At 37.0% G+C, this 18612-nt stretch overlaps 2 protein-coding genes across 3 annotated transcripts in view; one reads left to right on the top strand and one right to left on the bottom strand.

The window, feature by feature from the left end:
* Positions 1 to 18612, top strand: part of LOC136024971 (deoxycytidylate deaminase-like) — a 110502-nt gene that overhangs the window by 55401 nt on the left and 36489 nt on the right. The gene's annotated exons all lie outside the window — the stretch shown is intronic.
* LOC136025484 (piggyBac transposable element-derived protein 3-like) lies at positions 16424 to 18298 on the bottom strand. Its single transcript, XM_065701517.1, has one exon. It carries the CDS (start codon positions 18296 to 18298, stop codon positions 16424 to 16426), a length of 1875 nt encoding a protein of 624 aa, XP_065557589.1.

Raw genomic sequence — 18612 nt, 5'->3', positions numbered from 1 at the left:
AATTAAAAAAAATTCTTTTTTTCAAGGATTTCTTGTTTTCAGTACTTCCATTTCTGTTGTATTTGTAGGTGTAGAGGGTGTATTAGTAGTAGAACAACTTTTATGATCAAAACAATGATATATCATATTGATAGCACAGCAAAAGCATAGCTTGCGGGGCTGTGCTATTAGACAACAATCAATCACGAGAAAAAAAAAACTGAAAAAAAAGAATAAGGGGATGAAACCATGTACCAAAACAATCCATATAATCCATTATTCTTCAAGTTGAAGGATATTTGGCTCAAAGAACTTATCGTGGTATATCGCGAGGTCATTTCTCACCAAAACCTCGATATCACTGCTTATATATGCTCTGTTTTCTCCGTGTTGTCTGAGATCACATGATAGAATTAGACATGATGATAGAATTTGCATCCTGAAATTTGAAGGATGCAGAGTTATAATCATGATATTCGTATAATCATGATATCATATAATCATGATATTCGATGAGACCAATAACCTGAAATATAGAAAGTTCACATATCTCATTTGCAAAATTAAAAGATGAATTCCGCCCTTGACAATTAAGATGGGAAACATTTAGGTCTTCCGTATCACCACCACGATACACGGAATTGATATCATCTTTAAACAAATATTTTGAATTTAAAGAAACATACTGACCAGCTATCCCAACATCATAGCCTCGGTGGAGCTGCTCTGTAAAAACACTTCCAAAATCTACGTTCGACGGTTCTAAATTTTTAAGGCTACTCTTGCTTCGGCAATTAATACTATCATTAGCCATAACCATCAAATTTCAGATAAATGGTACAGTGCTTCGTCATTTCAATTCCCCCGAAACAAAACAAAAATAGCATAAAAAAGGAAACGAATACCTTCCAAGCAAATAACCAATGTATGAAAGATATATATTCATACCATTTTTGGAAGTTTTAAAACAAGAACATATTATCTTGAACTGATAGATTTTAGGAAATAAAAAAACCCTCAACAATCAGGGAAAAAATCGAACCTGAGAAAACGTGACGAAACAGGAAGTATTGTACATTCTCTTAATTTTGCCATTAACTAGGCTCACCCATTTATTTGATGAAAAAAAAGTTTTTTTTTTAAATGCAAGTAAGGAGCGATATTAAATATTAAGACGAACAGAAATTATTCCGTACATTAAAGGGGTTGTCCTCTCCCCAATGCCTGACTCTTTGCGCTAAAGTTTGACTCTTTCTCACAACTCTACTTTTTAAAACAATAAAAAACTTTAGCGCAAAGAGCGAGGCGTTGAGGAGGGGCAACCCCTTTCATATACTTAATATTTTTTGTTCGTTTCAAGTTTTAATGTCCCTCCTTACTTGCAGTTAAAAAAACTTGTTTTTTTTATTTAATTTCTGAACGTTTTTGAATTAATGCATGTTTTGATTTTGGCTCACCCCATATGAATAATTAAAGCGAAATTTGTATATTAATTTTTTTTTCGGCTAAATGGCTTTCTCATAGTTTTGAGCGGACAATTTTGATAAAAAAAGGGGTGGGGGAGGAGGCCTAGTTGCCCTCCAATTTTTGGTTACTTAAAAAGGCAACTAGACCTTTTAATTTTTTTGCGAACGTTTTTATTAGTAATAAATATACGGAACTTACGAACTAACTTACGTAACGAACTTCTATATTTTGTATATTTTTATTACGTATATAAGGGGGTCCGCCCCCTCGTCAATACCTCACTCTTTGCACTAAAGCTTGAATTTTGTCCCAACTCTTTAAGAATGACCCCTGAATCACAAAGCCCGTAGAATAAATAGTTGAAATTACTAAAAATACTTTAGTGTAAAGAGCGAGGTATTGTGGAGGAGATGAACCCCCTTATTTACGTAATAATTTCTGTTCTTTTTAGGTTTTAATGCTGCTCCTTACTTTCAGCTGAAATTTTTTGTTATTCATTTTCTCATTTTTTTTAAATGATGCTAGAAAATCCTACAGCCCCTTGATGGAAATTCTCTTCCCTCATGTTAAGTTCCCCCATGAAAAGATCCTCCCTCGAAACCCCTCCTGCGGCCCACCTCCCCCTCTTCAACACTAAAAAGTCCCCCTGAAAGCGTCTGTACACTTCCCAATAACCCTTACTATATGTAAACAATGGTCAAAGTTTGTAACTTGCATCCTGTCCCTGGGACGGTGGGGGATTAATTCGTCCCGAAAGACATAATTAGTAGGTTTTTCGACTACGTGGAACAAAATGGCTATCTCGGAATTTTGATCCGGTGATTTTGGGAAAAAATGAGCGTGGGAGGGGGTCTAGGTGCCCTCCAGTTGTTTTGGTTACTTAAAAAGTGCACTAGAACTTTCAATTTCTACTTGAATGAGCTCTCCTGCAACATTGTAGGATCACTGGATCGATACCATCACTCCTGGGAAAAAAGCAACAAAAAAACAAATAAACACGCATTCGTGATCTGTCATCTGGCAAAAAATACAAAATTCCACATTTTTATAGTTTTGAAACTTATAGTGTTGAAACTTCAACACTATGGTTCTCTGATATGCTGAATTTGATGGTGTGATCGTTAAGATTCAATGACTTTTAGGGGATGTTTCCCCCTATTTTCTAAAATAAGGCAAATTTCACCAGGCTCGTAACTTTTGATGGGTAAGACTAAACTTGATGAAACCTATATATTTAAAATCAGCATAAAAATACGATTCTTTTGATGTAACTATTGGTATTTGAATTCAATTTTTTAGAGTTTCGGTTATTATTGAGCCGGGTCGCTCCTTTCTACAGTTCGTTACCACAAACTGTTGATGGTAAAGCTTCGAAGGCAGTATATCTGTATAAATATTTATGCGGAACTTATTTGACGTGTAATTGACCCCTGTTTTTTTTGTATTTTAAACGAGTATGGATTAATTAAAAAAATTATATGTTCAAAATAAAGAACAAAGGTAAAACTTGGAATGAGCAACATTTAAAATTTAATTTATGTTTTGATCCAAATTATTTGGGGGGGGGGGAGATTGCCGCACTTGTCCCCCCTTAACGACGTCAGTGGTAGTAGCCGAAGCCAAATAAAAAAAGAAACATGGGCGAAAAAAGAGCAAAAACACCGTACGAAAAATCTTGGGAACTTTTTTCTCATTTATAAATAGAGTTAAGATGGGTCCAGGGGGAGAAATGTTTTTATTTTGATATCCTTGGTACCTAACCAGTAAGTAGCCACTTGCATTTAACCAAACAATCATCCAAGTAATTTCAGTGCGTCGCTCTAATGCCGGGTTCAAATTTGATAGTGCCTTGTCATGATGAAGTAGATGATCTGTTCGTCATTGTGAAAGATTAAAAATATCCAGTAGCATTGACAGTTTCCTATTTTCGTACCTCCCTGTGAGTCTTTTCGGGTTACGGCGCATGAACAGAGAAGCTTTGATCCAAAATTAAGAAGGATTATTTTTGTTCAAACTCAGTCAAGAATGGAGGAGTTGGCGAGGCTCATCAAGCTGATGAATTTACTATAAGTCATATTATAAACGGATGTATTATTTGTTAAATTGATATTTTATGGATGTTTAACCATGTCTTCAACGAAAAATTGAAAATGTCATATTCTTATCGTCACGATATAATTAGAATATAATTGTCGTGACCAGTCCCAAGAGAAAAGAAGATGAAATTGTTGCTGGATGTCACAAAGTGATTTCTTTTTCTTACCTCCTTTTACTTCCAATGAAAAATTTTTATTGCTACTTTAGGTTGTATGCTATGAAAAAATGTAGGTTCTTGTGTATTATCTCGAACACACTCAAGAAGTAAAGTTAGGTTGATGAAATGAAATGTACCAAAATATGACGGAAAAATAAGACTTTAGTAACAAAATTATGGAAACCTCAGCAAAGAATTATGGGAAGCAGGCCGCCCACAATGCACTATATTAAATACGTAGCCTAACCTAACCACCTCTATATATTAAATATTTAATTATAATATACTGCATCGTAGTTTTTCTCATTAAGACTAAGCTAAATATAACCGATTGCAGACAGACAAATCGTTTTTTTTCAGATCAAAAAGAGCAAATTTATTGAGTGTTTTCGGGACGATAAACAAGTACCAGAATATAGAATGATGCCAGTTCGTATTTTGTATTTTCAGTTACGCCGTTTCCTTCCTTTAATAGATTCTTTTCTCTTTTTTTTTTAACTGACCAATGAGCCTGTCGTATGACAGACAGGAAAAAAAAACCGTAGCATGCACTTGTTTGTAAGGACCGGCGAATAATTCGTCCCCCAAATAAAAAACTATAAGGCCCCCCCACTAAAAAATTAAGATTTTTTTCATTAAGACTAAGCTAAATATAACCGATTGCAGACAGACAAACCGGTTTTTTTTTAGATCAAAAAGAGCAAATTACTTGAGACAGACAAATCGTTTTTTTTTTCAGATCAAAAAGAGCAAATTTATTGAGTGTGGTCGGGACGATAAACAAGTACCAGAATATAGAATGAATATAGAATGATGCCAGTTCGTATTTTGTATTTTTAGTTACGCCTTTTCCTCCCTTTTACAGATTCTTTTCTTGTTTTTTTTTTTTTTTTTAAACTGGCCAAAGAGCCTGTCTCATGACAGACAGGAGAAAAAAAAAACCGTAGCCTGTACTTACTCGTAAGGACCGGCGAATAATTCGTCCCCCAAATAAAAATTCTAAGACCCCTTCCTTCCTAAAAATGGAAGTTTTTGATTCGATACCCCAACCGTGAGACAAAACAGAGTATATTCATTTGTGGTGAGCTGAAACGAACTGACGGATTGCTAAAGTACACAGGAAAAATACTGGCTTCAGCTGTATAAGCTCGAGTGATTGGCCAGGTGCTACCAACACTTACTATTATATGAAGTAAAAAGATAGGAAGATAAAGTTACTCTTTTCCTGTATTGTGTTAATGGTATTTCAAAACTAAATAAGCATTGGATCGGACTGATGTCTCATAAACGACTTTCTGTTTGTCCCGGACGAAGATGGACTGGCTTACGGTAGGCCACTGTGATGTGCGAGGCCTAAGGTTGAAGTTGGATCAGGACCTTCACTTGGTTAACACGATCAAGCTGACCATAAAGTGAAATGCTAAGACCAATCTCAACATAGAGATACTAAGCAGTGAGGTTACCATATATGAAAAAACAGTCCTCGGACGGTATCCGGGGCACCAAGAAAATACAGAACCATATCCTATATAATTTCGTCAATGTCCGAGAATTAGAGGGGAAAGAGGTACTGTGGGTCGAAGTGAACCTCGCAACCAAGTATGTCATTAATGAAACCAAATAGAGTCACCCAGAGTTTCGGACGGCCAGTTAATCTTGAAGCGTGCCTCGATTGTATCAGACGAAATTTCGCCAAATCAGCTATCATCCTACAAGGGGATTTCAACGTCCACTTCAAGCTATGGCTTAGCAGAAAAATCACTGATTAGGAAGCATGCGGCTTGCATGATTTGTACGATTGATCTCTATCTTATTAGACAGTAGCTTGTTGATTTAGACACCTAATTCCACCCAAAACAGTCCATCTTGGTTTAATTTATTCCTCACGCTGACCATCCTCGACAGACTCTTTTGAGTCTGTCTATGGCAATCTTTGCACTCACTCCATCGCTTATCAAGTATGAAAGGATTATGCGACAACACAGTAAAGGGGGTTGAGATGGTCTTGAGAGTACGCTTGTTGCCCAAAATTGGAAAGTATTCCTCAAGGAAGATTCTGACAAGGCTCTGAGGGCATATCAACGGGTCAGGCCTCAACGAAACAGTATACATGACTTGTGACGGTGTCGACGAAAATTATATTCCATCTAAGAGGATACTGATATTAAGCAAAAGTAAAACGTGGTTCAATGTCAACTATATGAAGACTATATGATCAATGCAAAAAGAACACGAACCCCGGCTTTTGACTAAGAGTGAAGACAATCGATTACGATTCGTGAAAGTGCATTCAAATCAAACTTAAAACGAATAAAAATTCTTACAAACAGGAGTTTAGCTACTGCCCCCTTCCCTGATCTTTAAAGTTTTAAAGGCTATTGGGTCATTTGCGCTTTACTGAAAAAAAAATGTTTTTTTTTATATTTATAAGATTGAAAAATAACATTACAGTGAAACAAAATCTTGAGTTGTTGCGATTCCTTGGAATTTATGGTTGGAGAAGGGGAATGGGACAGTGCCCCTGGAGGCATTGTTATTTGACCTTTAGACTGTTTTGAACAAGGTGACTATTTAAAAATTTTGATCGGGTTTCTTTCGGGGGATGGCCACAAAAAAGGGCATGGGAAAGGGACTGTGTGTACTCCTACCACTTTGTGATATCCCCGTTGACATGCCCTGAAAGTTCCAAATTATTACCCTCAGCTGTTCTTAAGATATTGCAGATACGCCTTTTTGATAAACTGGATGCAGATAGGTTTTTTTTTAATTTAGTTCAACATACATTCAACAAAGTTTCACCTTAATACCCAAGAGTTTTCGGGCTCACCCAGAAATAAACATTCTCTCTTCTCCTAATGATAAACCATGCGTGTAAACAGTGGTTAAGTTGGATAATCTACAATCCTTGCCCCGGGGCTGTGATGGGCAAGGTAGCCCCTGAGGCGTAGCTATTAGACCTTGGCCTATTTTGAACAAAATAGCTTTTTCAAAATTTCTGTTAGTGTTGAGGGGAAAAAGCATGGAAAATGGGCGAAGTGGTATGGTTGGTCTCTGATCACCCCTTAACATTCCCCTCAACATGTCCTAAAAGTTTCAACTTAACATCCTCACCCTCTCCTTAGATATTGCTTTTGCGCCTTTTTGACAACCAACATGTACATAGGGTTTACTTCATCATCCCCCTGAACACTCCCTGAAAGTTTAGGCAAAACAGATTATGCTTTACATAAAATAAGTATCAGTTTGACATAATTTTGAAACGTATTAATGAAAAAGTCATTGAGTTGAAGAAAACAGTTAAAAAGATTTGGCACCCCTTGTTTTCACTTTTTCACTGTTTTCACTTGAAAAATATTAGTTTGTACTTTCTAGTCCATTTTGAAAATGGTTTTTAAAAAAGATGCTATATCTATTATTTTTTGTTTGTTTAATTGCATTACTGTCTTTCTACGCAAGGGTAGCCACCTTTATACCTCTCCTTTTCCAAGTGTTTCATCTCCATTTTTATTCCTCTGTATTTTATCTTATATAAAGTATAATGAAATATATTCAATCTTGGGTTCAAATATATTCATTTTTTTATTAATATTTGTTGCCTCTGTTTCCTTTTCTATCTGATAGTTTTTTGCATGTTGAATACTCGAAGTCTTATATTATGTCAATACTGAAATCACAAAAGGACTCAAATGACGTTACAATTATTTCATGTTAACTTGTAATGTGCAGACGGTGCAAAAAAAGCAAAAAAAGAAAAGAAAAAGAACCAACTAATCAAACCGACCCGGCTCAATAGTAACCAAAACTCTAAAAAATGGAATTTTGATACCAATACCTACATCAAAAGAATCGCATTTTAATGCTGATTTTAAATATATAAGTTTCATCAAGTTTAGTCTTACCCATCAAAAGTTACGAGCCTGAGAAAATTTGCGTTATTTTAGAAAATAGGGGGAAACGCCCCCTAGAAGTCATAGAATCTTGACGAAAATCACACCATCAGATTCAGCGTATCAGAGAACCCTACTGTAGAAGTTTCAAGCTCCTATCTACAAAAATGTGGAATTTTGTATTTTTTGCCAGAAGGCAGATCACGGATGCGTGTTTATTTGTTTTTTTGTTTTTTTTTGTTTTTTTTTCCCAGGGGTGATCGTATCGACCTAGTTGTCCTAGAATGTTGCAAGAGGGCTCATTCTAACGGAAATGAAAAGTTCTAGTGCCCTTTTTAAGTGACCAAAAAAATTGGAGGGCACCTAGGCCCCCTCCCACGCTAATTATTTTACCAAAGTCAACGGATCAAAATTCTGAGATAGCCATTTTATTCAGCGTAGTCGAAAAACCTTATAACTATGTCTTTGGGGACGACTTACTCCCCCACAGTCCCCGTGGGAGGGGCAACAAGTTACAAACTTTGACCAGTGCTTACATATAGTAATGGTTATTGGGAAGTGTACAGGCGTTTTCAGGAGGATTTTTTTTGGTTGGGGGAGGGGTTGAGAAGAGGGGGATATTCTGGGGGAACTTTCCATCGATAGTTTGTCATGGGGGAAGAAAATCTCCATGAAGGGAGCGCAGGATTTACTAGCATTATTTAAAAAAAAACAATGAAAAAATAAATATGAAAAAGTTCTATCAGCTGGAAGTAAGGAGCAGCATTAAAACTTAAAACAAACAGAAATTATTACCCATTTGAGGGGCTCACCTCCTCCTAATACCTCGCTCTTTACGCTAAAGTATTTTTAGTAATTTCAACTATTTATTCTACGGCTTTTGTGATTCTGGGGTCATTCTTAATGAATTGGGACAAAATTTAAGCTTTAGTGTAAAGAGCGAGGATCTGACAAGGGGGCGAACCCCCTCATATATGTAATAAAAATATGAGAATACAAAAGTTCTTTACGTAAGCTAATTTATAAGTTACGTAAATCTTTTACTAATAAAAATATTCGTAAAAAATTAAAAATTCTAGTTGCCTTTTTAATTAACAAAAAAATTGGAGGGCAACTAGGCTTCCTCCCCCGCTCTTTTTTTCTCAAAATCATTCGATCAAAATTATGAGAAAGCCATTTAGCCAAAAAAAAAAATGCAAATTTTGTTTTAATTATTCCTCTGCGGAGAGCCAAAATCAAAACATGCATTGATTCAAAAACGTCCAGAAATTAAATAAAAAAAACAAGTTTTTTTAACTAAAAGTAAGGAGCGACATTAAAACTTAAAACGACCAGAAATTACTTCGTATATGAAAGAGGCTGCTTCCTCATTGACGCCCCGCTCTTTACGCTAAAGTTTTTTACTATTTTAAAAAGAAGAATTGAGAGAAAGAGTCAAACTTTAGCGTAAAGAGCGAGGCGTTGATGAGGAAGCAGCCTCTTTCATATACGAAGTAATTTCTGGTCGTTTTAAGTTTTAATGTCGCTCCTTACTTTTAGTTAAAAAAACTTGTTTTTTTTATTTAATTATTGCGACAGAGCGATTTGAACATCCAACCTCCGTTTCCATAGGAGACTCCTAAAATCAATGTACATAAGTACCTATATATTATAGATGTATTATCATCAAGACCAGATTCCGGGAGGTTAGAGGGTTGACCCCTCCCCCCGCTTCCCCTACTGAAATGTTTGTCTGAAACGTGAAAACAAAAAAAATTGACGCGTTTTTAAAGTTTTTTGTACCCCCTTCTCGAAAAAATCATTTCGTAACCCCCCCCCCCGAAAAATCTTGGATACGACCCTGATTATGACCCAAACGACCCATATTGACTGTATTACATGTCTGCGAGTCATTCTAATTTAATAATAAAGTACCCTAAAAAGTCATTTTATTTGTCTTGAAATCATTGGCGCCATTTCGTGTGAATCTTGGGGAAGGGGGCAAAGTTATAGCCAATTTTCCCAAATCAAGTGAATACCGAAAAATAGTAATATATTATCATGGAGGTAAAGATATCACCAAAGAAAACTGACATGTTTCTATGAATACTTGAATTATGCAGACTTATCTTAATTTTGACAAGATTTTTTGCTGAAACTAAATTTCAGCTTGGGGGGGGGGGGGCAAAATCAGGTCTGGGGGAGGTAAACTTTGGTCTGTAGGGGGCAGTTATCCCCCCTGCCCCATTGCAAATTACGCTCCTGCTTGAAATATAAGTTGTAATAATTGTAATTGTTTCAACAATGAACGCATCTAGAATTTCCTTCCATTGATCTTTTGAACCCCCTTAAAGGCTGAGAAATGACGCTTTAGTCTTCCACACTTTTTTAAAAACAAAAAACACTTAAAAAAGGGTTTTTCAAAGAAAGATAATTATCAATATTAAACCTAAAACAAGCAAAATAGTCTTAATGTATGTCAGACTAAATTCGGGCAAAAATTACCATAATAAGATTAGGGATGTCACCCCCTGAAACTCCATTGCCTGGGTTATCATTTATACTTTACTGAAAACTAAACACATAGCTGTGAAAATTACGCACTGAAATTCGATTGTTTTCCAATGTCAAAATGGCAAGCGTGATTATCGGTAAAGAATAACAGTTCTTTTTATGGCACTTGGTATTTACCAAGTGACATATATCGATCGCAAATTCTGTCGGTATGTCGGTCCCGGTTTTGCTAGTTTAGGCACTTCCAGATAAGCTAGGACGATGAAATTTGGCAGGCGTACCAGGGACCAAACCAGATTAAATTAAAAATAGTTGTTTTCCCGATTCGAAAATCTGGGGGGAGTGGGGAGACGGTTACTTCGGAAAAATTAGAAAAATGAGGTATTCTTAACTTACGAATGGGTGATCGGATCTTAATGAAATTTGAAATTTAGAAGGATATTGCGTCGCTCTTATTCTAAATCCCTACCGGATCCGGTGACATTGGGGGGAGTTGGAGAGGGAAACCTAAAATCTTGGAAAACGCTTAGAGTAGAGGGATCGGGATGAAACTTAGTGGGAAAAATAAACACAAGTCCTAGATACGTGATTGACATAACCGGAAAGGATTCGCTGTCTTTGGGGAAGTTGGGGGAGGGTTAATTCTGAAAAACTAGAAAAAAATGAGGTATTTTTAACTTACGAAGGAGTGATCGAATCTTAATGAAGTTTCATATTTAGAAGGATCTCGTAACTCAAATCTCTTATTTCAAATTCCACCGGATCCATTGTTATTGGGGGGAGTTGGGGGGGGGGGGAACCGGAAATCTTTGAAAATGCTTAGAGTGGAGAGATCAGGATGAAACTTGGTGGGAAGAAAAAGTACCAGTCCAAGACACATGACTGACTTAACCGGAACGGATGCACTCTCTTTGGGGGAGTTGGGCGGGGGATAATTTGGAAAAAAATTAGAAAAAATGAAGTATTTGTAACCTAGGAACGGGTACTCAGATCTTAATGAAATTTGATATTTAGAAGGATGTGCTTCAGAGCTCTTATTTTAAATCCCGCCCAGATCCGGTGACACTGGGGGAGCTGGAGGGGGAAACTGGAAATCTTGGAAAACGTGAAAATTGAGGTATCATTATCTTACGAAGGGGTGATCGGATCTTAATGAAACTTGATATATAGAAAGATTTTATGTCTCAGATGCTCCATATTCAATTCGAATCGGATCTGGGGACTTAGGGGTTTGAAGGGAGAAACAGAAATCTTGGGAACCCTTAGAATGGAGAAATCTGGATGAAACTTGATGGGAAGAATAAAAACAAGTTTTAGATACGTTATTGACATAATTGGAACGGATACACTCTCTTTGGGGGAGTTGGGGGATTTCTAGTGCTTTGACGAGTTCGGTGCTTCCTGACGTGCTAGGACGATGAAAATTTATAGGCGTGTCAGGGACCTGCACAAATTGACTTGATAACAGTCATTTCCCCGATTCGACCATCTGAGGAGCTGGAGGGAGAGGAAAAATTGAAAAAAATGAGATATTTTTAACTTACGAATGGGTGATCGGATCATAATGAATTTTGATATTTTATAAGAACCTCGTCTCTTAGAGCTCTTATTTTAAATCCCCACCGTAGTTATATCTGGTGATATTGGGGGAGTTGGAGGGGGAAACGGGAAATCTTGGAAAACGCTTAGAGTGGAGAGATCGGGATGAAACTTGGTGGGAAGAATAATCACAAGTCCTAGATACGTGATTGACATAACCGGACTGAATCTGCTCTATTTGGGGGAGTATTTCGAAAAAATCAGAAAAAGTGAGTTATTTTAACTTAAAAACGGGTAACCTGATCCTAATGAAATTTGATATTTAGAAAGAGATCATGTCTCGGAGCTCTTATTTTATATCCCGACCAGATCTTGTGACATAGGGGGGAGTGGAGGGGGAAACCGGAAATCTTGGAAAACCCTTAGAGTGGAGAGACTGGGATGAAACTTGGTGGGTAGAATAAGCAAATGTCGTAGACACGTGATTGATATAACCGGAATGGATCCGCTCTCTTTGGGGAAACTAGGGGGAGTCCAGTGCTTTGGCGAGTTCGGTGCTTCTGGATGTGCTAGGACGATGAAAATTGGTAGGCGTGCCTGGGACATGCACAAATTGACTTGATAAAGTCGTTTTCCCCGATTCGACCATCTGGGGGGCTGAAGGGAGAGGGAAAATTCGACAAAGTGAGGTATTTTTAACTTACGATTGGGAGATTGGATCTTAATGAATTTTGATATTTAGAATAACCTTGTATCTCAGAGCTCTTATTCTAAATCCCGACCGGCATTAAGCCTCTGATTTTCCTTTTAAATCAATCTATTGATTCTTAGAAGTTGTCTAGAGCTCATGCAATATGAGCTCTTGGCTCATCACAAGTTCCTCGTCACAAGTGCCATATGAGCTCTTAGTTTTTGTTTTCTATAGGAAAGCCAAGACTCTGAGACTACTATTAGCAGTGATATCAATTCTTGGAACTGTGCGGGGAGGGGGATGTATTTTTCGAAACACGAGGGGGGCGGTTTTTAATGGATGTACCCAAGGCCAGAAGTAGGATTTTTTTTTGGGGGGGGGGCAATTTTTTTTTCAAAAACATATAATTTTGTTTTATACTTTTCTTACGTTTTTACGAGTTGGACAAAACTTCCATGGGAGGCTCCCGCCCTTTAAAGCCCCACCCCTGTATATGGCCTTGAAGGTACCAAAAAAACGATTAATCAATTCCAAAAGAGTTATTTCAAAATCTAGGGAGGGGTGTTCTCTTTTCTTTCTCCCTAACTGACTACTTAATTTTAGTGGGATACAACTAATAGATACCACCATGTACATATGTTAAGTGCTCTATAGTTCTATTTGACAATATTAGCCATTTAATTATTCTGTTTGTTTATTATTCTGTTATTGACAGTTTGTTTATATCTTCATTAATTCGAATATTCTAATGTATGGGGTGCCAAACGACAACTATTTTTATTAATATACTGTCGCCCTATCAAAGTCGATCTAGTTGCCCACTAGTTGCCCTACCAAAAATCATCTTCAGCATTCCTTACTTAAAGACAAAATTTTCATCTGTTGAAATGTATCCATACATTACTTGGGACGAAGAAGCATATCTTAAAGAACATTTATTGAAACATTTCCAAATTTAGACCGTGTGAAGCTAGTTTAGTTGGATGGCTATTATTAATGATTTACAACGCATTGAACATAATTTACCCTCAATCAGCTAATATCGATTTTGACTTAGAAAATGTTCAAATTAACTACCCCTAATTATACCACCCACTTTGAAATGAAGACATTTAGGCGTGAAGAATTTGGATTGTAGCTTTAGGTAGTATTTTCGGCCGAGTTATGCAGTCACTTATATGCGATGTCAATATAAATCTTGGCAATCAAATAAGGATTCTTTTTTTTTTCTTTTTTTTTACAACACAATTTATTTTACGTCCTTTTTAAAGATATAATTGCCTACTTTTTGAAAACCTATCAAGTGAAAAAAAATTGTTGATTTAATTTTGCCTATATTATCTGGTTATTGTATTGTAAATCTTTGCTATTAAGTAGGCTACTCTTATTACAACCACAATTATATTGTGTCCTTTTTAAATATATTTGCGCAGTTTTCGAAAGTATTTCAAGTGCAAAAAATTAGTTAATTTAATTTTGGTTATATAATCTATTTATCATACAATAAATATTTCCTTTGAAATATTCTTTGTGTAGCACAAATTATTTTGTGTCCTTTTTAAGTATAGTTGCGCAGTTTTCGAAAGTATTTCAAGTGAAGAACAATTAGTTAATTTAATTGTTGCTGTATAACCTATTATTATATTATAAATCTAAGCAATTAAATACTCTTTTTACAGCATGAACTATTTTGTGTCCTTTTTAAATATAATTGTACAGTTTTCGAAAGCACTTCAAGTGGAAAGAAAAGAGTTAGTTCGTATGATTCTAGCTATTACAATCTATTTGTTATATTATAAATCCTTGCAATTAAATACTTTTTTTATATCACGAATTATTTTGTGTCCTTCTTAAAGATATAAGTGCGCAGTTTTCGAAAGAATAGCAAGCAAAAAGAAGAAAATGTAGCAATGAAAATCTTGTCTATTTAATTCTTTTTTTTACCTCTCTGTTTATTTTGCGCATTTTTTAAAAGATATAATTGTGTTGCAAGTAGAAAAAACAGCGGTGAAAGTCTCCCTAGCTCTAAGATTGATATAAGCAATTTCTGTCCTGAAGAGGGTATACTTTAAGCTACTTTGGATTTCTTATTTGTTGCAGTCTTACTACAAATTTGCTATTTATAGTATACTTTTAGTAGTCTTTGATATCCTTATTTGTGGTTTCATTGGCATAAATCATTGCTGTGAACGAGTAGAGGAGACCATGTGTCGGTTCCGAAATAGTTTTCAAGAATATAAAATACGAACAAACAATTCATATATTTAAGAGTTGGCTAAGGAGTTAGTCTGTTTCCTTGCCTTCCCTTGTTCCCTTTGTTATGATCAGTCAAAATACATTTTTAAAACAGAAGTTTTGCAAAGAGAAAGAAAGAAAGAAAGGACGACATTAAAATCTAGAGTGAGCAGAAATAGTCGTATAGTAAGGAAGACATAAAACGAAGATATATTACTATGTCTGAGTAAGTGAAACTTGAAACGAATAGAAAAATAAAGTGAGTGAAGTCACGTCCAACCTAAAACTAGAAACTATTACAAATAAAAGTTAAAATATCGCCTCTCTCTAAACCTCCTAAAGTTTGGCTTTACTGAAAACAATGTGTATGTTGGACTGATGTTTTTTCTTTATCACAACAATAAAAAAGCACAAGCTCGTTTTTACATTGAGTCAAGACTTGGCCCGTTTTTGCGTTCAGTTAGTCTGCAGTCTTATGTGAAATCCTGAAGGTTGGAATTAGCATTTTTGTATCAAGTTAGGATATTGCTTTGTGATGAATCGTTTTAGAACCAAGCCTAACAGTTCTCATGTTTTTTTTTCTAATTCAGATTGGTCCTACATATTACCGAATATCCGAGATTCTTTCAGTCAATTTCTAACAAATGAACCTTGAAAATAACCAGCATTTTGATTCGAAGTTTGATTTTAATAATCGCGGCACCCCTGTGAGGGAGCCTAGCTCCAAAGGGTACTCCAGCGTTTTCTTAGAGGGAATTATTTTAATTGACTGCACTTTCTGAAATTTAGCCCCAAGTCAAAATTTCAAGCTACTGCCAGAACCTTCTTGAGAGGGGGAGGGGAGGCTGTTAAAAAAGTTATGGTAAATTTTGACTGTAGTTAAATTTTTTAACGTACCAGAACTTGACTATTTTCTGAATTTACTGAATAATTGCTAACAAAATACCAGATTCTTTCTCATGAATTCACCAAGACCTTCCGGAGGATTTCTATAAATTCTGGTAAAATCTTAAGATAATGGGTTAAAGTTCTGAACCCAACAAGTAGGTTCTGCGATGCTCCGAAGGTAATCCCATGCTCTTTTTTTTTAACTTGAGGCAATCTTATCCTCATAAGCCATTATGTTATAATCAATCCTTGGAGCTTTGCCGACTTTCGAAGTGGTTTTTAATTAGTGCTGTCTTGTTTTTTGAGTCATTACAAGCAGTTAGGTATAAACTTTGAAATTGCTCTAATTATTCGGTACTCTTTAGAGCTGATGTACCCTAATCTTATTTTTGGTTAAATATCCATGAAACGAAAACCTTTTGATTATGTTTATGAGTTTAAGTATTTTCTGGAGTTGGTGAACATTAGCTTCAAGGTAATAAAGTTGGTTTTAAGTTCTTAAAAACGCTTGTCAAACTAGTTAAATATGCGTTTTGCATATATTATGTCATGGTTGAACAGCGAATATTTTTATGGTTTTCGTAGTTTTCGGAAGTCACAAAAAGAAGTGATACTATTTTTTTAGTAGGTTCGTATGAATTAATCTTTAGTTAGAAAACCAATAGAAAAACAATATTTATTGTACTACTTTTCTGATTGAATAAAACTGAGGGCCAATCAATGAGGAACAAAGGGTTACTGATGGAACATAAGCAAATCTCCCAAAATAACGTTTGTTGTTAATTTTCTGTCGTTATTTCTTTTAACCCTTTGATGCCTAAATTATGAAAAAAAGAATGGGAAAAATATTTCGGCCGTTTCCAGGCTTCGTTATGACCTATTCCACGACAGAAATGGCAAGAAAAAAATGTATTGATAAAAATGATGAAATAAAAAAATGGTTCCCACAGGAACCATCCGGCAATCATGGCACAAAAACACTCTGATCGGCTACATAGTGTGGTAAGTCAGAAAACAATTCCTGTTGGGTGTGAAACACAAGGACACTTCACATTTTACGCATTTCACTTTGGAATGAGCTTGTACACATACTCTGCATCTCTGTTTGCTCTCTATCCAAGCCGGGAAGTGCCCCTGTCCATCGAGTCTTGTCGAATCTGGGGGGCGACAAGTATAATTTCTTTTTTTCTGAGAGTTGGTATCTGCGTCACTGAGAGGTCTACCTCTCTTTGGTGTCGCCAAAGATGCACCAGATAGAAGTGCACGTGCCACATCTGTCTTGAACTGTAGCAGGTTCGTTGGTTTCTGCCCAGCAGCAAGACACCTGCGGTATAAGAGCCAGCCATTCACAACGGAGAGGTCAAACAAGAAGAAGAAGATCCTCATGTACCATTTGCTCCGTGACTGGAAGTCGATCCTGTAAAGCTCCAGCAACATGTCGGCAAGATCTACACCACCCATAAAGCGGTTGTACTCCTTCACGCAATATGGTCGCTTGACATCGGCATACTCTTTTCGTTTACCATCCCACCGCCTACACGTATCTTCTGGGTCTAGGGCGGCATAGGTCGAAATCAAGTGGACTGGCTTATTGTCATACCACTTCACCACAATGGCATTCGACTGCGTTTCCACTCGCCAGTCGTAAGAGCCTCTTCCTCGGGCTTTCAATTTGCTGTCGGACTCCAAAGCACAGCCTTTCAACCTGTTTGCCCTCACTGTGGCCAGTGTAAGTATGCCCTGATCACTTAGTGTTTGTGCCAAGTATAACGAGGAGAACCAATTGTCAAAGAATAGCTTGTAATTTTTGTGCTTGGGTATTCCTCTTGCAAGCCGCAGGACAAAATCAGCTCCAACTCCCAGGTCACTGACATCAACCGACCCCTTACCCGTATACATTTTAAAGTCGTAAACGAAACCACTCTCCCCAGCCCTTGAGATGAACTTATAACCCCACTTATGCGGTTTCTTGGGATTGTACTGCTTCAACGAAATCCTCTGTTTTGTCGGCACAATTTGCTCGTCTACTGCCTGGTGTTCTTCTGGGGGTATCTTCATAAAGTTATCTCTGATCATCTCTATCAGAGGACGAACTTTGTGGATCTTGTCGTGTCCAGGGTCTCCTCGTGGTTTCTGGGTAAGAATGTCGTTGAAATGAAGATACTTTTTGATCTGTTCGAATCTGTCACGCGACATGGCATCAGCTATTACAGGGTAGCGCGTTTCGTTTGACCAGTAACTGCGGTATGACGACATTTTCACTATTCCTGTGAATGCAAGGATCCATAAGAAGCATTCCACCTCGGCAGATGAAACTCCAAATTCTTTGGCATCTTTTTGAAGAGCGTAAATTTTCGTTTGGTCACGTATATGGTTGACCACGCCTTGGTCAAAAAACAGCCTGACAAATTCCAGGGGTGTCTTGCCACTCATTTCTTGGTCGACGACAAGATGATCCTTCCACGCAGCATCTGGCTGGACGAAATCCACTTTTCTCCAAGCAAGGTCCCGTCGTTTGCTTGGTTTCGAAGCAGCAGTGCCTGAGCTCGTGGCATTTCGTCTGGCGATCTCGACGTCCTCATGGTCATCCTCACTGTTGTGGTCGTCAGCTTCAATTCGACCGCTTTCTATTTCTTCTTCAATCTCTTCTTCCTGCGGGTTATTATCAGGATCAGGAAGGAGAAAACTAGGATCAGATGGGTCCTCATCTTCATTAGACAGATCTTCGAGGTCGGAGTTGTCTTCCGGGCAAAGAATAAAATTCAGAGCCTGTGCTAATGACACGGGGTGTGTTCGAAGTCTTCGCTGGACAGCCGAATACTCATCTTCCACAGTTTTTGATGTACTCGGAGAAGGCTGGTCCATTTCTGCAGAGTAAAAAATATATTTGGTAACAGTCTAGTTGGGGAGACCGTGGTTGACCCGGACACGGGGTTGATCTGGACAGTCAAGTATGGACTCCTAGCGGTTTAGTAAAAATTCTCAGAAAATCACGAAAGGTGCACCATCTACTGCCCTATTATCAAGCCAGTTTGGATCTAGATACACGCAGCCATTTGTTTGTATTTTGCAAAAAGTGTTCTTTAAGGTAAGAATTTTTTTCAAGGGTCTCTGTTTGGAGTTCAATAGAGTGGACCAGGCTGCTGGATTTGCAATGACATTTTTTCAGGAGAGAAGTA

The sequence above is a fragment of the Artemia franciscana genome, chromosome 3 (assembly GCF_032884065.1).
Source record: "Artemia franciscana chromosome 3, ASM3288406v1, whole genome shotgun sequence".
NCBI classification, from domain to species: domain Eukaryota; kingdom Metazoa; phylum Arthropoda; class Branchiopoda; order Anostraca; family Artemiidae; genus Artemia; species Artemia franciscana.
This window is presented reverse-complemented; position numbering and strand designations above follow the sequence as displayed.

Excerpts from the sequence above, each read along its gene's own strand:
- LOC136025484 (XM_065701517.1), bottom strand. The coding sequence starts at position 18,298 with ATGGACCAGCCTTCTCCGAGTACATCAAAAACTGTGGAAGATGAGTAT.